The sequence below is a fragment of the Chiloscyllium punctatum genome, chromosome 7 (genome assembly GCF_047496795.1).
Source record: "Chiloscyllium punctatum isolate Juve2018m chromosome 7, sChiPun1.3, whole genome shotgun sequence".
In the NCBI taxonomy this organism is placed as follows: Eukaryota; Metazoa; Chordata; class Chondrichthyes; order Orectolobiformes; family Hemiscylliidae; genus Chiloscyllium; species Chiloscyllium punctatum.
In genome coordinates this window covers 62,473,914-62,495,615 of record NC_092745.1, presented here as the reverse complement: position 1 = coordinate 62,495,615, position 21,702 = coordinate 62,473,914, and the positions used below count along the sequence as shown (strand labels likewise).

The following is a 21,702-nucleotide window of genomic DNA, read 5'->3' as shown; positions in this document are numbered from 1 at the left end:
TATTTCTGTTGGGGTGAAAGGAAAGACTGGTAGGTATAGGGAATGCTGGATGACTAAAGAAATTGAGGGTTTGGTTAAGAAAAAGAAGGAAGCATATGTAAGGTATAGACAGGATAGATTGAGTGAATCCTTAGAGTATAAAAGAAGTAGGAGTATATTTAACAGGGAAATCAGGAGGGCAGAAAGGGGACATGAGATAGCTTTGGCAAATAGAATTAAGGAGAATCCAGAGGGTTTTAACAAATATATTAAGGACAAAAGGGTAACTAAGGAGAGAATAGGGCCCCTCAAAGATCAGCAAGGTGACCTTTGTGTGGAGCCGCAGAAGATGGTGAAGATACTAAATGAGTATTTTGCATCAGTATTTACTGTGGAAAAGGATATGGAAGATATGGAATGTAGGGAAGTAGATGGTGACATCTTGCAAAATGTCCATATTCCAGAGAAGGAAATGCTGGATGTCTTAAAACGCATAAAAGTGGATAAATCCCAAGGACCTAATTAGGTGTACCTAGAACTCTGTGGGAAGCTAGAGAAGTGATTGCTGGGCCTCTTGCTGAGATATTTGTATCATCGATAGTTACACTTGAGGTGCCAGAAGCCTGGAGGTTGGTTAATGTGGTGCCACTGTTTAAGAAGGGTGGTAAGGTCAAGCCAGGGAACTATAGACCAGTGAGCATGATGTTGGTGGTGGGCAAGTTGTTGGAGGGAATCCTGAGGGACAGGATGTACATGTATTTGGAAAGGCAAGGACTGATTAGGGATAGTCAACATGGTTTTGTGCATGGGAAATCACGTCTCACAAACTCATTTGAGTTTTTTGAAGTAGTAACAAAGAGAATTGATGAGGGCAGAGCAGTAGATGTGATCTATTTGGACTTCAGTAGGGCGTTCAACAAGGTTCCCCGTGGGAGACTGATTAGCAAGGTTAGATCTCATGGAATACAGGGAGAACTAGCCATTTGGATACAGAGCTGGCTCAGAGGTAGAAGACAGAGGGATGTGGTGGAGGGTTGTTTTTCAGATTGGAGGCCTGTGACCGGTGGAGTGCCACAAGGATCGGTGCTGGACCCTCTACTTTTTGTCATTTACATAAATGATTTGGATGTGAGCATAAGAGGTACAGTTAATAAGTTTGCAGATGACACCAAAATTGGATGTGTAGTGGACAGCGAAGAGGATTACTTCAGATTACAACAGGATCTTTACTAAATGGGCCAATGGGCTGAGAAGTGGCAGATGGAGTTTAATTCAGATAAAGCAAATCTTAGCAGGACTTATACACTCAATGGTCAGGTCCTAGGGAATGTTGCTGAACAAAGAGACCATGGAGTGCAGGTTCATAGCTCGTTGAAAGTGGAGTCACAGATAGATAGGAAAGTGAAGAAGGCGTTTGGTATGCTTTCCTTTATTTGTCAAAGTACTGAGTACAAGAGTTGGGAGGTCATGTTGTGGCTGTACAGGACATTGGTTAGGCCATTGTTGGAATATTGCATGGAATTCTGGTCTCCTTCCTATCGGAAAGATGTTGTGAAACTTGAAAGGGTTCAGAAAAGATTTACAAGGATGTTGCCAGGGTTGGAGGATTTGAGCTATAGGGAGAAGCTGAACAGGCTGGGGCTGTTTTCCCTGGAGTGTTGGAGGCTGAGGGGTGACCTTTTATCGAGGTTTACAAAATTAGGAGGGGCATGGATAGGGTAAAGAGGCAAAGTTCTTTCCCTGGGGTCGGGGAGTCCAGAACTAGAGGGCATAGGTTTAGGGTGAGAGGGGAAAGATATAAAAGAGAACAATGGGGCAACTTTTTCACGCAGAGGGTGGTATGTGTGTGGAATGAACTGCCAGAGGAAGTGTTGGGGGCTGGTACAATTGCAACATTTAAGAGGCATTCGGATAGGCATATGAATAGGAAGGGTTTGGAGGGATATGGGCCAGGTGTTGGCAGGTGGGACTAGATTAGGTTGGGATATCTGGTCAACATGGACGGATTGTTTGTTTCCATGTTGTACATCTCTATGATTATAAGGCAGTAATAGAAAACAACAGAGAACTAGTTATTTAGATACAAAATTCGCTAGAAGGTAGGAGATACGGTGGTAATAATAAGAGTTTTGGACTGGAGGCCTGTGACCAGTAGTGTGCTGCAGGGTTTGGTGCTGGATTTGCTGCTTTTTGTCATTTGTATAAATAATCTGGATATGAATATGGAAGGCATAGTTAGTAAGTTTGCAGATGACACCAAAATTGGTGATGTAGTGGATAACTAAGAAGGTTACCTCAGAGTACAACAGGACCTTAATCAGATACATCAAGGAGTGGTGGATAGAATTTAGATAAATATGAGGTGCTACATTTTGGTCAGGCAAATCAGGACAGGACTTATACACTTAATGATCAGGTCCTGGGGAGTGTTGCTGAACAAAGAGACCTTGGAGTGCAGGTTCGTAGTTCCTTGAAAGTGGAGTCAACGGCAGACAGGATGGTGAAGAAGGCATTTGGTATGCTTGCCTTTATTGATCAATGTGTTAAATGTAGGAGTTGGGAAGTCATGTTGCAACTATACAGGACATTGGTAGACCACCTTTGAAATAATGTAAGCAGTTATGGCCTTTCCTGGTCTCGGAAACTTGTTGTTAAACTTGAAAGGGTTCAGAAAAGATTTATAACAATGTTGCCAGGGTTGGAGGGTTTGAGCTGTAGGGAAAGGCTGGATAGGCTGCGCTATTTTCTGTGGAGTGTCAGAGACTGAGGGGTAACGTTTATCGAGGTTTTTAAAATCATGAGTGGCATATATAGGGGGAATAGTCATTCCTTTTCCCCAGGGTAGGGGAGTCCAAAACTAGAGGGCATAAGTTTAAGATGAGAGGGGCAAGATTTAAAAGGGACCTAAGGGGCAACTTTTTCAGAGTGTGGGGCATGTACGCGATGAGCTGCTCGATGTCGTGGAGGCTGGTACAATTACAACATTTAAAAGATGGGTATATGAATAGGAAGGGTTTAGAGGGATATGGGCCAAATGCTGGCAAATGCCACTAGATTAATTTGGCTATGTGATTGGCATGAACAAGTTGGACTGAAGGCTCTATTTCCATGCTGCATATTTCTATACACTAAATTGATAGATTCTAGCAGTAATAAAATGTCATTTTTCCTTTATCATTCCCTTATCTACAAATAGTAACTGAATCCAAAGTACAGTCTTCAAGGCCCCAATTACGCTTGTTATTTTTGCTTCGTCAGCCTTGAGAATTTCAGTAGACAATCAAACACTAGATTTTTCAAAGTTCTCCAATCCTTCATTCACCGCAATTCATATGCACAGGTTTCTGATAATGCCCACTGGGTAATCTTGATTTTTTTTCCCCCCTATCTTAAGCAAAGGTGAAATTAAGTGGAGTTTTCCACCACTATCCTGCCAAAGGTCATCCAACATAAACGGACCAGCAGTCAAACATGGAACCTTCAAGATTAATGCCACTGGAGATATTTTCCATGGACTAAATGGGGTAAAATGGCAACAGTTTTGAAGAAGGTTCATATTGGACTCAAAACTCAGTTTCTCTTTCTACAGATGCTGCTAGACCTATTGAGTTTCTTCAGCATTTTTAGTTCCAGTCTCAGTATTTGCAATAGTTTGCTCTCTTGAAGCAACAAATTTTAATTGATGAACATAGTACAACATTTACGTTGTCTCCCTTTTGTGCAAAACGTTTTTGTTTCTTGCACCTTGTCATTTACGGCAGTTGGGGAGGGCGAATAATACTTGGTGCCTTGCCTTCCAAGATTTTGCTTTTGTTCAGCCAGAAGAATGGTCGTGACATGCCATGTGCATCGGGGATAGTCAGCGATTTTCTAATTTCTTGTTTTGTGTGATTCCGGGCGACAGAAGGGTTGGTGGGGGGGGGGGGGGGGGGCGGTGTTGGATGATATAGAGTCTATTCAATCTGTAGAGATTCATAAGCACTAAATCTCAACTGATGGTCCAATGTAACACTGAGGAAGTGCTATGCAATCGATCTCTGCAATGAGACAGTAAAGCGAAGCTCCATTAACACCCTGCAGATGATCCCATGGCACCATTGATTAGAGAAGGGAAGTCCTTCCGGCAATTCTTAGCAAAATTTATTCCCGAAGCAGTGTCTGAGACTGTCTAGTGGCAACCACAATATCGTTATGGGGGAACTTGCAGTGAGCAAATTTGATTACTGTTTTCCCTGCTTCAAAACTAAAAATACTCCCACGCCTGTGAAACACAATGGGACACAAAGAAATGCTTTAAGCATTGCTATATTATTAAATATAATTTCAATTTGCTCAAATATGAGGATCTCTGTCACATTGTGTCGTGTGGTAGAGTGTGCCTTACTAGGTCTGTGGTTTGGATCATTGCCCAGTGGATGGGAGAGGGAGAGATGTTCTCGCGAGAAGAGATGAGCGGGCCGTCGTTGTCGGGGGAGTAGCGGCCATTTCCCTGAGAGGACATTCAGGTGAGAGGAGGATAGTAGAGCCAACAGTCCCATCATCTCCCAACGTCGCGACAACACACACTCTCTCACCAATGCGGACACCAAGCTAAACTCGAAAGTGGCGGATTAAACTACACTCCCCATCGGCCATGGCGGCGGAGGTGAGCAGGCGCACTGGCATCTGTGCTGGAATTAATTACATTAATAACTAACTGCCTGTACTGTTTTGACAGACAGCTGCCTGCGGCTCCGAGTCTACAATCTCCAGCTAAATGTAGAACATTGCTTATCAGGTACTCCCCTTCTCTTTCTATTGCATGTCGTAATTAAGGTAAGCTCTCACTTATTAGCCGGAATTTAACAACTGTCAAGTCCTCTCAGTGGATGACTTTTGCCTCTGACTCACAAAGTTCCGGGTTCCAGCCCTCCTCCCGGTCTTGAGTAATAAGTCAAGGCTGATACTCCAGTGTAGTACCGAGGGAGTGCTTCACTGTCGGAGGTGCTGTGTTTTGGTTAAACTAAGATCCCCTACCCTTACCTCCCATCTACCCCTATCTCCCGCTGCTTTTACACCGCTTTTCGTGGAAGCTTGCAGTACACACAACTGGATACCGCTGTTATATTGTAACCTGAATTATAACTTAACATTGCAATTCTGTAAGTAGTTAATTGGCTGTGAAATTCTTTTGAGAAGTCTACTGGTGGTTTAAAAATACTATACTAATTTTTAAAAAAGATTTTAATAATTACCAGGCCAAGAACAGAGATCTCAAATCATTTGTCATCTAATGAATGTCTGTCACACTGTAGGATCTGTTAGAAGCTCAGAGAGTAACGAAAAGTCTGCTCCATAGAGGGAAACCAACCATTTCAAACTCGGCCAGGTTATAACGTACTTGGAAAACAAAAGTTAAAGAATGAGGTTTTAAAATAGTGTCTGTTGGTTAAGGTGTTTCAAAGGCTATTTGGAGATGTGTGGTAGTTTTACCTGAGGACAAATACTAAGTATTGAAACTTCTGTAGCAGCATACCTGATTTGAATATTTGTACATATAATTTTAAGTGCACATGTTTGTGTTTTGTATTCATTCTTTCTTTGGTTGTGGGTGTCCCTGGCTAGGCCAGCATTTATTGCTTATTCCTAATTGCTCTTGAAGGTGGTGATGAGCCACATATAATCACAGCCAAACTCTGGATACTTTTGTGGTTGAAACATATGCAATCATTTTCCTGTGTTGAATCTAGACATTAGTTATGTTTTAAACACTGATGCAAAAGCAGCTGACATTCTCTGGAAACAAAATTAGTAAGCTTCTTTATGCCTGTATTCTCATATTAATTTCTTCAAATCTATTCTTAAACAAATATTTAGCTGTATTCTCTTTGAGGGAGTTAATCTATATCACATAAAGTTTATTTACAGACAATCCATAGCACAGATCATTTGGCCTTAACTGGTTCCAAAAAAAAGTATGGAAACAGTGAGGTCTGCAGGTGCTGGAGATCAGAGTTGAGTGTGTTGCTGGAAAAACACCGCAAGTCAATCAGCATCCAAGAAGCAGGAGAATCGATGTTTCGGGCAGAGGGGTCCTTCATCAGGAATGAGGCTGGGACCCCCAGGGTGGAGAGATAAATGGGAAGGGGGTGGGGCTGGGGAGAAGGTAGCTGAGAGTGCAATAGGTAGATGCAGGTGGGGGTAAAGGTGATAGGTTGGAGAGAAGCATGGAGCGGATAGGTGGGGAGGAAGATTGACAGGTTGGATAGGTCATGAGGGTGGTGCTGAGCTGGTAGGTTGGACCTGGTATAAGATAGGGGGATGGGAAATGAGGAAACTCGTGAAGTCCACATTGATGCCGTAGGATTGAAGGGTCCCGACGTGAAAGATAAGGCGTTCTTCTTCCAGGCGTCGGGTGGTGAGGGAGTGGCGATGGAGGAGTCCCAGGATCTGCATGTCCTCGGCAGGGTTGGGAGGGGGGGGGGTTGAAATGTTCAGCCATGGGGCGGTGGGGTTGGTTGGTGCGGGTATGCCAGAAATGTTCCCCAAAGCGCTCTGTGAGAAGGCGTCCAGTCTCTCCAATGTAGAGGAGACCGCATCGGAAGCAACAGATACAATAAATGATGTGTGGAAGTGTAGGTGAAACTTTGGATGTGGAAGGCTCCTTTGGGACCTTGGATGGAGGTGAGGGAGGAGGTGTGGGTGCAAGTTTTGCAATTCCTGTGGTGGGAGGGGAAGGTGCCAGGAGGGGAGGTTGGGTCATTGCGGGGGTGTGGACCTGACCAAGTAGTCACAGAGGGAACGGTCTTTGCGGAAGGCAGAAAGGAATGGGGAGAGAAATATATCCCTGGTGGTGAGGTCCTTTTGTAGGTGGCAGAAATATCGGTGGATGATGCAATTTATTTTGGAGGTTGGTGGGGTGGAAGGTGAGGACTGGGTGTTCTGTTCTTGTTGCAGTTGGAGGGGTGGGATTCGAGGACAGAGGTACAGGACATGGATGAGATGTATTAGAGGGCATCTCCAACCACGTGGGAGGCAGAAATTTGATCTTTAAAGAAGGAGGCCATCTGATGTGTTCTGTGATGGAACTGTGGTTCCATTCGTAGGTGGTGGAAATGTCGACGGATGATCCATTTGTAGGTGCGGTTTCCTCAAATAGGAAGTATGTTTAATTAACCTGTTTGCATGTTGTGACGTACCTCTGGGGCATGTAGAACTTGAATGTAGAACTTCTGCCTAGAGAGAAGAACGCTATCACCACATGCCAACCTTGCAAGCTTAATTTGTCAATGTTGTTGTTTCATTTCTTCAGAAGCCTTTTCCCATTCCTCTTAATCATAACCTTTTATTCCTTTCTTTCACATTGGCTTACTTAACTGCCTCTTAAATGCGACCTTTAATTGAAAACCTATTCCAAAGGTCCATCAGTGGATGTGGGAGGAAAATTGAAAGTGGCAATCTTAAATGAGTGATCCTTGCTCTGATCAATGGTCAGACTATGTTCCTGCTTTCCTTGACTACATCAAAAGGAGTATGAAAGAAAGGGAAACTGCTTTCCAAAATACAAAGAAAGTCAAATTAAATATGAATTAGCTTCAAATTTATTTAATTTTAGGAAATAATATTAAAATCTGTTTGATTTTGTTTTCTGCATCTAATAATTGAAGGCAACAACAATGTGGTATAATTTGCTTAAAACCTTGAGTCTTAAAGTTAGGCCAAATAATATGCTTGGTAGAGCAATAAAGAGGGATGTGAAATTAGAGGAGCAAAGACAACCTGAAAAATGCTGCATAGAAACAAAAATGTATTTCTTCCATTTAATCAGAGCTGAAAAGCTACAGAGATCTCTTCTCGAGGGAAAATTCAGAGCACCAAAAAGGGGTTGACGTAGGCATAGTGGCTGACATGTCATCAAGTGATTGTAACTAAGGTATAATATATGTGTGAGAGGAATTGAGCATAGCATGCCATGCTACAAGAAACAATAGCCAAGCAAGAAGCTGAAGAACACAGTAAGCCAGGCAGCATTAGAAGGTGAAGAAGTCGACATTTCAGGTATAATCCTTCTTCAGGAACAGCAGACTGATAGTTTGACTAGAAAATAAGACTCTCAAGGAGTACAACAAACCATTAGAATGGAGTGAGTGGGTTGGTTTTTGGTATCCATGGGAAAATAAGTCAATCATAACGTAATTCCAAGAGCACTAACTTATTTCTTTTTGAAGATGCATAAATGTATGACTTAAAAGTAAATGGGAGCTGTAAAGCCATATCCCAAACCGTATCATTCTGTTTTCTCTGACACTAAAGTTGATGTTTAAAGATGGGATATAGTAGGCACAATTGACTTGTATTTCTTTATAACAAAGAAGATGCTTCTCCTTCTCCCTCCTTCAGCTCCCATCCATGTTGTGACATCTAGCACTGATGTCTGTGGGAATTTTAGAAAGGTTAGTTTTTATGTATTCAAAATAAAACTTGAAACTAAAACTGCTCTTATGATATGAATTAGTGTCAATGTTTAACTTTTTTCCAGGTAAATAAAAGTGGAAATATGTTGCTCAATTTGAAATACATTTCACTGGGAGTTCTAGTATTTCAGACTACCAGCCTTGTGCTGACTATGCGTTATTCACGTACATTCAAGGAAGAAGGACCCCGTTACCTAGCATCAACAGCTGTTGTAATTGCAGAGATGATGAAGATTGCAGCATGCCTTTTAATAGTCTATAAGGATTCTGGTATGTACACAATTATAAAATATATTCTTTCTGACTTAAAATTGTAGCAATTTCTTGCTATTTTTGTTTTATTTTATATATTAATGTATGGAATCCCCTGTTGAGCGTATCTTTTTAAAAAATTGTCTTGTCAACTATTCCAATATACTGATACTTGGAGGTCTGATCAGAATGAATAGAAACAAAGTCCTGTATGAATCACAAATGCGGAACTGCCAAACGCTTTAGCTGGACCTGTTTGTGTACATTTCAAAGTCCTCCTTGGCTACGCCCTGGATTTGCATAACTATTTCACCTATTCAACCATTGAATAAATTGAAGAAGAACTATTTTCATTTTATTAATGATTCAGTAATATAAATTTGCAGGTAACAAAAGAACAAAGGAATAAGTTAGGCTTATTTATTCAAATGCACATGATAGTTCTAACACTGGAATCAGTAACAGTTTTTAAAATCGAGATGGATAAATATTTGGCAAAAATAAATGTGTCTGGCAAAGTGGTATAGGACATAGAAAGATGGAAAGACTGGCAAAACAGAACAGTCATGCAGCCCATTGTGTCTGTGCAGGTTGTAAGAGTTATCCAGCCTCATCCCATCTTCCAGTTCTTGCTCAATACTCCTATTATTACCAAGTGTTGTTCTTTTATTAGATTGAAGAGTTTCTGCCACTCCCACCTTTTTGAGGCATTCCACCCACTCTTTGGAGGAAAGATTACTCTCAGTTCCTCCCATCCCAGTTCTACCAGTTATGATAAAGCTATGGTCTCTCTGCTTAAGGAAATACGTCATTCTAACCTTCTGTCTAGGTCTTTCATAATTTTATACCTTGAATCTCCTCTCTGTTCCAAAGAAAGCCTAGGCGTATCTGATGTTTTCTCATGGCCAACCGTCTTTACTCCTGGCAAAATCATTATAAATATCTTCTGTATTCTCACTTGTTCAATCCCATTCTCCCTATGATGCAATGATACCATAGCTACAGTTTAACAAGTATACAATACGTACATAAGCTCCCTGTACTCCCTGTTTGTGTACTGGCTGTGGTACAGGATTTAGAAAGACATTCCCACACACCACCTTGACACATTTTATCTATTTCTCCTGGTTCTTTTCAGAAATCTGTGAAAATGTATTCCAAATTTCCTCAGTTCCTCTGCACTTCCCAGAGTTCCACCATTTATTGTTTATTTCCTTGTCTTGTTTGTCTTCCCCGAATATGTTATGTCAAATTTGTCCAAATTGAATTCCGTTTGCCATTTTTCTGCTGACATGACCAGTCCATTGACACCTTCCCATAGCCCTGAATATTTTTCATTAGTATTAATAACGATAATAAAAGTTAAATTAAATCGATGATTTAGCAGCCACAGATGTAATAGGTCAAATTACCTATAATCATGGAAAATTATGTGACCAATGCTTGGAATCCTGTAGGAGTTTAAATGTTTCAGCTTACTTCTGTCAGTTTACAAAAACTAAATCTGCCTGTGCTGATGTCAGTTGGAAAAACATATATAAACCATTATTGCAACTTGTTTTTGTATGAATTTCTAAAAGAGTGCAATGAGAAACTTGCCCTAATTACTATTTAAGTTTAGATAACAATTTTCTTTTATCATCTATACTGTTTCAAGATTACTTTTCAGAATTGATTTGTTTTGTACGTCTTTAATAATTAGTAAATTTCTGTTTTAAAACTGACCAGTAAAGTACTGCTTTTTGTCATTTATGTAAACGATTTGGATGTGAATATAGGATGTATGGTTAGTAAGTTTGCAGATGACACCAAAATTGTAATGGACAGCAAAGAAGGTTACCTCCGAGTACAATGAAATCTTGATCAGATGGGTCAAAGGGCTGAGGAGTGGCAGATGAGTTTAATTTAGATAAATATGAAGTGCTGCATTTTGGAAAGGCAAATCAGAACAGGACTTATACACTTAATAGTACGGTCGTGGGGAGTGTTGCTGAACACAGACCTTGGAGTGCAGGTTTATAGTTCCATGAAAGTGGAGTCGCAGGTAGATAGGATAGTGAAGAAGGGGTTTGGTATGTTTTATTATATTGGTCAGAGCATTGCGTATAGGAGTTAGGTCATGTTGCGGCTGTACAGGACATTGGTTAGGCCACTTTTGGAATACTGTGGTCGGTTCTGATTTCCTTCCTATAGGAAGGATGTTAAACTTGAAAGCTTTCAGAAAAGATTTACAAGGATGTTGCTAGGGTTGGAGGGTTGAGCTATAGGGAGAGGTTGAATAGGCTGTAGCTATATTCCTTGGAGCATCTGAGGCTACGGAATAACCTTACATAAAATCATGACGGGCATGGATAGGGAGAATAGACTAGGTATTTTCCCTGGGGTGCAAGAAGTCCAAAACTAGAGGGTATAGGTTTAAGGTGAGAGGGGAAAGATTTATAAGAGACCTAAGAGGCAACTTTTTCACACAAAGTGTGGTGTGTGTGTGTATGGAATGAGCTACTAGATGAAGTGGTGGAGGCTGGTACAATTACAACATTTAAAAGGCATCTGGATGGGTATATGAATAGGAAAAGTTTAGAGGTATATGGGCCAAGTGCTGGCAAATGGGACTAGATTTATTTAGGATAACTGGCCAGCATAGACAAGTTGGACTGAAGGGTCTGTTTCTATGCTATACATCTCTATGGCAGTATGTTTAAAACATATTGTAATCGTTCAAGTAATTAAAGATGTCAGCATGAGCGCTTTGATAGCCAAAGTCTATTTATGCTATTTTCACATTCTTTTCCCTTTAGATTACAGTTTTAAAGCACTAAATCGAGTATTACAAGATGAAATTATGAACAAACCAATGGATACACTAAAACTTGCCATTCCTTCTGGAATTTATACACTTCAGAATAATCTCCTTTATGTTGCATTGTCCAATTTAGATGCAGCAACATACCAGGTAAAATATTCATCTCTCTCTAGCTTTTTTCTACACCTCCAATCCAAATATTCTTTCTCAGTTTATGATTTATTTCTGCATGCATATCTTGTCTGGGAATAAAGGGTTTTGGAGGATTTCACATTATTAAGCTATTGGCAGTATTTTAAGACATGATTTAGTTAGTTTTGTTTTATCAGATAACTTCTGAAACTTTCCACATGAGGTATTTAACAACAAAACCTTGCATTAAATAGAACCATCAACATTGTGAAATGTAACAATTCTTCACAGAAATATTATTAATCAAAACTTGACACTGAGCTACAGAAGATGATATTGGCCTAAATGAAGAGTTAAGATTGAAGGAATGTCAAAGAGGAGTGTGTGATGGAGAAGCAGAGAGAAATTTGGAGCAAGTTCCAAAGATTAGGTCCTGGGTGGCTGAAGTTACAACTGTGAGTTGCAGAGCTTTTCCAGCATTTGTTTCTGTTTCAGAATTAGTGGAGTGCAGAGAACTCTGAGAATTTTAGATTTGGAGGCAAGTATGCAGATTTGAAGCAGTGAGCCCATGGTGATATTTGAAATGAAAGATGTGGATTCTAAAATTAAGACACTGCCAGAAACCCAAAGTTTTTTTCTTGTAGCATTAGTGTTTCTGAGAAATGATGAGTTTGATTCTGACATTTGCAACTTTAAATTGCAGAAAACCCCTGACTGAGAAGGAACATAATCCAGGTATTTATCAAAATGATAGACATGGGTAATGAGAGTGAAGAACTGGAACATCTGAGCGCACAAAGAAAATCTCAAATTGTATCAAAGTTTAATGGAGACTGTAGTCGATTACTGGAATAGTTTATCTAACAATCAAATGTTTGGTGCAGCTTCATTTAACTTTACAGTGAAAGTATGATACTATCAGGGAATGAGATTGAGTGTTTTAAAGATGGTTACCTGACTGGAATGACTACCTCATGCAGTTTAGAATAAATGCAGTTGCCATTATCATCAATCCTCCATTTCTTGTGGTTGGTTGGTTTGAAATTGAGATGTCAGTGTTGATGTGAGTTTACTGATGGTTTATGAGCCCGAACTTAACCTTGTAGGCTCAACCAGCTTTCAACTGACAGAGGTTGTGGCAGAGTGTTGGCTTGAGCAGCTATCCTCTCTTTCTGTCTCTGTTGCTATTGTCTGTCTGGCTACTGCTGTTAATTGAAAGGTCTTGAGAAAATTCATTTTGGTTGTGATTGGGCATCTTCTGCCGTACGTTAATGTTAAGAGAGCAGGTCTTTGTGGAGGCTTTAAAGTTGTCTTTGAAACCTTTCCTTTGGCTCCTCTTCATCTGGTCTCCCTAACTTGGCTTTCTGTAGAGCATCAGTTGTCTTGTGTCAAGTGTTCCAATAACATGTCAGATCTATCTCGGCGGATGTGAAATTACATAGCTTCAACTCTACCCTAACATTTAATGCTATCTTAAATTTTGGAGATATTCGTGCTTTGGTGAATCGAGGTAATTGTGTGGTCAAGGAACTGAAAATATAAAACTATGGAAATCAACTGGCCAGGTTTGAATAAGCATAGGTAGAATTTCTAAATATTGTTAAATCAATTATTTGTAGCTTTAATGCAGCTTTCGTCTTATGCAGGTTACTTACCAGCTAAAGGTTCTTACTACAGCTTTCTTTTCTGTGACGATGCTTGGTAAAAACCTAGGTGTTTATCAATGGCTTTCGCTCTTAATATTAATGGCAGGAGTCACACTTGTTCAGGTATGTGTGTGAGCATTTCTCATTCTTATAATATTGTTCAGTTTTTGTGATAGGTTTATAATTCATTCTAAAATTTGAAATCAGAAACTTATATATTTGGCATTGTAGGCTTCAATGGCTTTTGAGTGATATTAGCATTTAAAGTTTTGTAATTTACGTAATTAATTTTTGAATTTTTGTCCCTGCAGCATGATTATTAAATGTATGACAGTATTTCTTGGAAAGCACACACAGAGTTTCAAGCTCTCTCCTATTTGTGTATCATGTGTTTTTAGCTGGGAGAGTTGACTAAACCACTTGCTGCGTACTCTGAGACATTCCAGCTATTTTTCCTTCTCTTGAGTAAGTTCAGGATGGAAAAAGTGTGGTATAATATTTTTGACTTTGTTCTGGTGATATGTGTTCATTACAGTATGATTTCATTCAAGAGGCAATTAGATATCTTTCCAGAAAGAGAAGGGATTATGTGTAATACAGTGCAAGTATGGGCAGGTGGGGCAGAACTGATTTGGAATGGGGAGATGTGCTTATTTGGCTTTTGCTTTCACATTTTTTTATTCTTTGGTTTATTTAAAAAGCTATGTCTTAGAATTCTGCTTCCATTATATTCCATCAGACATCCAACAAAAAGTTCTATGTATTAAATTGTATGAAAATTTGGTAAAGTGTCAGTGTTGGGGAGTTTCATATAGGGTTTCCCTCCGTGAGTCCTAGCAACTTTCCCATGCAATTTTATGCTGCTCACCTCATGAAGGATTCATCAGGTCTCCATGGCACTGCTCTCGTGCTGAATTGCGCTCAACAGCAGCGAAGTGCTCATTGGTGCCATATCTTCTGGCATTGATGCCATGTGCACCATATTTTAAATCCCAGCTTCACATCATTTCAAATACTGCAATACAGGAACTGCTCTTCACAGTTCATGTATCTCAAGAATTCCAAAGGAGATTGTGACAGTGGCAAATTGGCATCCCAGTTTAGGGACATGGTGTTCCTGATAGACGTATCAGCAGAGGAGGTGGAGAGGAAGCCCATCTTCTTTTTTCCCCCCAGACCGCCCAAGCAGACCACTGTAAAATAATCTGCCAGCCTGAACCAAAGTTGCTACCTAGGTCATTCTGTTTCTATAATCCTAAGAAATACCTGGCAGTGCAGGAGGAAGGTAAAAGAGTAAGTACCACTATCTTTTCTCTGCTGTCTCATACTGAGTTAAAAATCTCACAACACCAAGTTGTTATAGTCCAACAGATTTAATTGGAAGCACACTAGCTTTTGGAGCACTGCTCCACCCGATGAATGAGCGGCACTCCAAAAGCTAGTGTGCTTCCATTTAAATCTGTTGGACTATTACCTGGCAGTGTGATTTTTAACTTTGTACACCCCAGTCCAACACCGGCATCTCCATATCATGTCTCGTACTGACTGTAACTTAGCCATTGCATACACCTCCTTTCACAGCTCATAGTCTACCACTGTCACTATTTCATGCATCTTCCCTTGATTGCTTTAACGCACCCTTTCCCACCTCCCAAATCAAAAAGCTTCTACATCTTCCTGTTTTCTGGCTTTCTACTCCAACTGGCACACCTCACTACCTTACCTTCATCTGCATCCATACCAACAACAGTGCCAACTTTTGTATTGCTTAATCTCTCCCTTTGTCTCACTACAGGACTTAATGACCCATATTGTTGCTGAGCAGGTGGCAAATGTTCGTCTCCTCACCAGCATTCCCTCGAATTTTGTTTCTCTTTCTGAAGTCTTTGTGTAGCACTGATGATTGGCAGTAGCTGGCCTAGGAAGGAATGCTGACACTAAGATCTGTTGGAGACCAGGCAGCAGCTGAGCCCCAGAGAAGAGAAAGTCCCCTAGTATTGCCCATTGCTAACTTTATTAAAATGCATAACAGAGATAGGAGCAACAAATAGGTTTGTCAGAGATGTTCTGCAAAGGTTGGACAAATTCAACATGCTGTCTGTATTGCACTGGCTATGATATGCATGCATCTGGCTATCTCCGTGGACAGGTAGATAGCTGCTGTGGAAACCCAAGTCCAGCAGAACACTCAATGGCAGCCGGGAATGTGCACCGATCTGCTAACCTATAGAAGTTAGTGTTAGCATCAATGGTAAGATAGCAGGGAGATGAGGGACTTCCATCTCACTGCAGGTGCCCCTTCCTCTTGTAATAAAGTGGTGCCGGTAGGCACCCAGTTGAAGGAAGAACCACATATAGATCTTGAGAAGTCTACTGTCTGGGCACTTCTGACGTGCCAGGTGCCTCCACCTCCAACCTACCTGTAACCCTCAAACCTGTGGAATTTCGAGCTGAGGAGGCTGAATCTGCATCTGGCCAGGACACATTCAGTATGTTTGGGTTCTTTATTTACAAACCCTGCCAGGGCAGACCACTCGACTCCAAGGTCAACAGGATCTCTCCAACCTAATTGCAGACCCTGAGACTGCAGCCAGGTCTAATCAAAGAATCCCTATAGTGTGGGAGCAAGCCATTCGGCCCATCAAGTTGATACCGCCCTTCCGAAGAACATCCCACTACCTTATCCCTGTATTCCTGCATTTCCCATGGCTAATCGACCTAGTCTGCACCTTTTCTAGATGCTATGGGCAATTTGGGCAGATTGGCCATGCTAACTTGCATATCTTTGGACTGTGGGAAGAAACCAGAGCACCCAGAGGAAAGGAAAAAGAAAAGCCTCGGAGGGCATCTAGGTAGCATGGGTGACATTCTATTTATAATGTAGTATCACCTTTGTAGATTTATTGGCACTTTACATCATTGTCTATCTGAACAGCTGTCATTTTAGCTGGTGATACAAGAATAGTGCTACCCTCCCTTAGTATCATCTATGTTAGAACCCTGACTGAAGGAGTGCTACTCTTTCCCAAACAGGAATCATGGCATTATGGAATCATAGAAACTGGTTTCAATTCAGTGCTGTCTGGCATTTTGCACCAAATGTTGCTGTGCTCTAGCCTGGTGAACGTAATGTTCCTGCAGTCAATATCCTCATCTTTTTCTGAGAAAGGCTGCTGCCACTCTGCCAGCTGTATGGTTTCCCATACATCCTTTCTTTCTGCTGCAGTTGTCCAGAGCACACCATGCAAGGACTTGGTGGTGCAAATCACCACAGACGAGTTAAAGCTTCAGATCCTTCTCATGAGAAGGCCTGTTATTTGCCCCACAGTGGCCCATGTGACAGAATGGGCTGTGTTGTATCTATCCTTGACATAACTTAAGATTTGTGTTAGAGTAGTTGGCCGAATAGACCCTTTTCCTATTAATGAAGTCAGTCTCTTAATGATATGGCGCCTCAACACAATGTGTGTACAGTCTAAGCACACTACACCTGTTCCCACAACTGACCGTTTTGTTCCTGTGTGCCAACACGTTATCTTTAGCATCTCACTCATTTAGTGGAAAAGATATTGACGATGAATGACTTCTAGGCTTCCTGTATCTCCTCCACACCCTTCTGCAAATTCTTAATTTGGAGGTTGTTCAGCAGCCATTGAATGTTGCAGCTGTTTGTGGGTTGTGGCCCCTTGTTGGAAAGCTTTTGTGAATTGTAAACCACAATTGATGTGGTAAAGGTCGCCTCTGATTACTTCTACTTCAGAGATTACGAGGATTAATTTATAATGATGAATATCGTGGTCATGATTACTTTGGTGTCATCTGCAAACTTACTAACTGTGTACCTCTTATGCTCGCATCCAAATTATTTATGTAAATGACAAAAAGTAGAGGGCCCAGCACCGATCCTTGTGGCACTCCACTGGTCACAGGCCTCCCACCACCACCACCACCACCCTGTGTCTTCTACGTTTGAGCCAATTCTGTATCCAAATGGCCTTTGTATTCTCCCTGTATTCCATGAGATCCAACCTTGCTAATCAGTCTCCCATGAGGAATCTTGTCAAACGCCTTCCTGAAATCCATATAGATCACATCTACTGCTCTGCCCTCATCAATCTTCTTTGTTACTTCATTAAAAACTCAATCAAGTTTGTGAGACATGTTTTCCCACGCACTAAGCCGTGTTGACTATTCCTAATCAGTCCTTGCCTTTCCAAATACATGTACATCCTGTCCCTCAGGATTCCCTCCAACACCTTGCCAACTTCCCGTCTTCTGGCACCTCACCTGTGACTGTCAGTGATACAAATATCTCCGCAAAAGGTCCAGCAATCACTTCTCTAGCTTCCAACAGAGTTCTCAAGTACACCTGATCAGGTCCTGGGGATTTCTCTACTTTTAACTATTTCAAGACATCCAGCACTACTTCCTCTTTAATCTGGACACTTTGCAAGATGTCACCATCTATTTCCCTACAGTCTATGTCTTCCATATCCTTTTCCACAGTAAATACTGATGCAAAATATTAATTTAGTATCCCCCCCATTTTCTGTGGCTCCACAGAAAATCCTTTAATTAGGCAATCACTGCTTCAAATTAATGTAGTTGTGTCTCAAAGGGCCCCATGCTGTACACAGTAGAGCTTGCTTACAAAAGTAACATTACTGTGCCTACTCTTGGTATGCTAGCAGCCATTTTCATGGCTATTGTTGAGTTGAGTTGAATAGAGATGGAAGACAATACAGCTAACACTCCAGGTAGTGCTGCAGGCTCTGTCTGTGACTGTAGATGCAGTGTTACTCCACCTCCCCCAAACACTCAGATTCCTTTCTTCATAGCCTGTCAACTCCAATAAGCTTGACATTCCCACATTCCCACCCAAGTTTAACTGTTCATCTTCAGTGTCTCTCCTCCCCCAGACTTACTGCTTCCTAATGCCCAATATAGTTAAGGACCTGTACACTTCATTCTCTTCCCCTGCCCCCTCCCCACGTCCAGTGAAAGGTAGAGTAGTGGTGACTGTTGATGAATACCTCCATCACAATGTAATGAAATGAATCCCCTTATGTGCCTAGCAGCTGACTGTGACCAAGTCCCTGGACTGAGATCAGCTGCTGTCCTTGACAGATTGTAGCAGGACCCACTCACTGACCCATGATCCTCCTTGACTCGACTGAGGAATATTTCCTCTGAAACTTTCAGATGTCGCCATTTGCTTGCAGCACACTCAGTGTTTAAGTTGCTGTCACATGCTGATGCTGGAATGGTCAGGGTAAAGGGAAAGTAAGTGAATGCTAAGAAAGGAGTTGAAGAGCCTTGAGATGCATCCTGTCCTATGTACGAGGTGACTTCTTGTTCTGCTGCAAAGTGGCCTGGCAGCATCATTGTCTAGTGATCTGCACAGTGCACTACTGATTTGCTGAACTGTATTATGAATGAGGAGAAAGTGAGGACTACAGATGCTGGAGATCAGAATCAAAAAATGTGGCATTGGAAAAGCACAGCATGTCTGGCAGCATCCGAAGAGCAGGAAAATCGATATTTCGGGCATGCCTGATGAAGAGCTGAAACATTAATTCTCTTGCTCCTCTGATGCTGCCTGATCTGCTGTGCTTTTCCTGTGTCATACTTTTTGACTCTATTATAACTGCATTAGAAATGTGTCATGGTAATGTGGTGAGGCTGGTACTTAGCTGATGCTGTCCTCCATGGTTGGGGGCAGGCAGTCTCTGTCCATGGAGCATCCTTGAGATGTTGGGAAAGCCAAGATGGAAGTCCAAAAATGTGCTAACGACCTACCATATAACCACTCAAACCTTTAAATCTAGAATTGGTGTTGTGTAGTTTCTCTCCTGTGTGGGAAAATAGCAACTTGCATATAAATGATGTCAGATTAGGCAAAAATAAGATGTTAATGCATGCAAATAGGCCCCTCACTGTTCACTAATGGAGTTTCTCATCTAGCTATTGATATGTCATCTGGAAAGTCAGATTTCTTTTCTCAATGTCCAGAATCTCACTTTTCTATTCTCACCAAATGTAATCAAAGTGGAGAACAGGCATCAAGCAGTGAAATTGCTAAAATCAATGTTTAGCCTTAGAGTCTGTAAAGTAAGAAGAAAATGTGATGGTATTCTTCCAGTTTATCTTCACCTTCATTGGAACATTTAGCAGACCCAGGATGGAAGTGTTAGCATGGGAGCAAGCTGTTTCATTGAAATGTAACTGGAAGATTCATTGAGGTGGGGTCTCAAGGGATAAAACTAAGTCCTTTAAGCACAAAGTGCTCAGCGAAGAGGAAGGTCAGAGGATATAGTGAATACTTGGAAAGAGGTAAGATGAGGAGGGTTGGAGTCCAAAGCATGGGAAGAATGTATCCAGAGGAGCAGTACCTATGAGTATGACAAATTGATTAACGTGCAATATTGGTGGGGAAGGAAATGGAGCAACATACACTGCTATTTTTCCTCCTTCCTTTCAATTTCTAATGGTATCTAAAATAATTTTGTAGTCTCCATAAATCTTACAGATATTTAAAAAGATAATTAAACGCTATTGGATTATCTACAACATAGAAAGGAGACATTCAACATATTGTGTCTGTGTTAACTATTTAAAAGTTGTCCAAATTAGTTCACACACTAGCTTTTTCCCCATATTCCTGCAAATTATTTCTCTTCTGGTGATTTCACCATTTATTCGAGTATTGCATTTCGGATGATGATTCTTTGATCAATTGTTTTGCAAGTTATTTTAAATCTGACATCTGGTTACAGTATTACTGGCCATTGGAAATTGTTACAACACAGCTGTAAATCCTTCTGCTAATTGAACCAAACACTCCGAAAAGCTTACCTCACCTTGTAATCTGTTAAAGTCTGAGTAACAGAGTGCTATCCAAATTCTACTATTTAAAGAAAAATAACCATTTTATTCTTTAACTCTAAAATGAACATTAAACAGCAAACTATTTACATCTCTGAGCCTCCTTTCTCTTAAAGGTTTCTTATCTACCTCCTATTCTCTAACAATATCCTGATCCAATAAAGCCCCTGTTAAATTTACAACATCTCAATTTTCAAAACCAGACAGTGGTTGTCGTTTTCGGTTGTCATCTTCCTGTGTCGATCTCCCCTGGGTCATCTTTGGTCTTCTGAAAGATGTTTCATATGAAAAAGATACCTTTTGATAATGTGTGATGAACAGCAGTCTTTCAATGGCAGTTGGTGCTGTTTCTGGCTAATTGTCCAAAATGCCTGCTTTTTTTTACCCCCCAAACATTAGATCGTCTCATTGGTTCGAAGCTGTCAAAACAGTAAAATTTAAATCCAGTTGGTTTTTAGGATCTTGGGGCATAATTTAAACTGGATATGTTCTTGCTGTGAAAACAACTGGTATCTAGGTTACAGCCAAGTGTTACATCTTTCAATTTTCCAGCACACACTGTGACATAGCAGGTGCTTGCCAGCTTTCAGCTTTCATTCTTTTTTTAAAAGGTGCAGTGCACACCTTCAACTTCATAATAGAATGATTTTTCCCAGCATGCGTTATTAAAACTCCTGATTATTTTCAATATCTGTAGGTCTTTCCTTAACTTTTTCACTCTGGTGAACTATCTCTCCAATCTCTCCACATAGTTGATGCTCATCATCCTCTGTATCATCTTGGTAAAGTTTCTCTGAACACTGTTCATGGCCTCAACAATTTTCTTTGATTTGGTGCCCAGCCAAGTTTGCAATGCTGCAGCTGAGGTCGAGCAAGCAGTAACTTATGGAGATTTTCAGTGGCTCTTTCGGAAAGATATTAGCTTTATCGGTTTTCCCTGCCACATTCAAAAGTTAATGCGTTTGTACTTGTGCTCCTGTCAAAATTTTAATTATGCTGCTACTCCATGTTGTTTCTCCTAAAGTTTGAGACTTCACATTTTGCCTATATTAAATTGAATCTGCTGTGTCATTTCACTCTCCTGTGTTGTCCTGAATTTTGCTGCTCACTGTTTACTATATTGCAAAGGTTTGCGTCACTTGCAAACTTGGAAACAAACCTGCATATTATTTTATACTTTATTCTTCGAAAATTCATGCTACAATGTATTGCACTGTATTCCATCAGTAAATGTTTTGATTAACTAGCACCATCCTTTCCCTAAGCACCCTGGATAATTAAGATTTTATAAGAGATACTGTACTGCTTTCAACGTGTATATTTGCTCTTAGCATTTGATTTGGAGAAAATCTGATTATGACACACAAAACACATTTTCATAGGAAACATGTCTGCAGTCAGTGTGCATCTTAATACAAACGTTGGAAACAATTAACTTGCAATACCAATACGCAAAGGTGTAGAGTAAACGTCGCAGCCCTTCTACCCGATGAAATTTGTCTCTCTCTAACTCTGGCCTCTTGCACGTCCTGATGTAACTGATTCATCATTT

At 40.7% G+C, this 21,702-nt stretch overlaps 1 protein-coding gene across 10 annotated transcripts in view; it reads left to right on the top strand.

Annotated features, from left to right (window-relative positions):
- Window positions 1–21,702, top strand: part of LOC140479730 (UDP-N-acetylglucosamine transporter-like) — a 59,771-nt gene that overhangs the window by 12,603 nt on the left and 25,466 nt on the right. For 3 of the 10 annotated variants that reach the window (XM_072573792.1, XM_072573796.1, XM_072573795.1), the window contains exons 2-4: window positions 8,498–8,702; window positions 11,483–11,637; window positions 13,266–13,388. In XM_072573792.1, the coding sequence (XP_072429893.1) occupies window positions 8,498–8,702; window positions 11,483–11,637; window positions 13,266–13,388 (483 nt within the window). Of the gene's footprint in view, window positions 1–4,383; window positions 4,625–4,696; window positions 4,757–4,809; window positions 5,121–8,358; window positions 8,412–8,497; window positions 8,703–11,482; window positions 11,638–13,265; window positions 13,389–21,702 lie in introns of those variants that run through there. The other 7 variants (XM_072573802.1, XM_072573793.1, XM_072573801.1 and 4 more) reach the window with 7 other exon arrangements.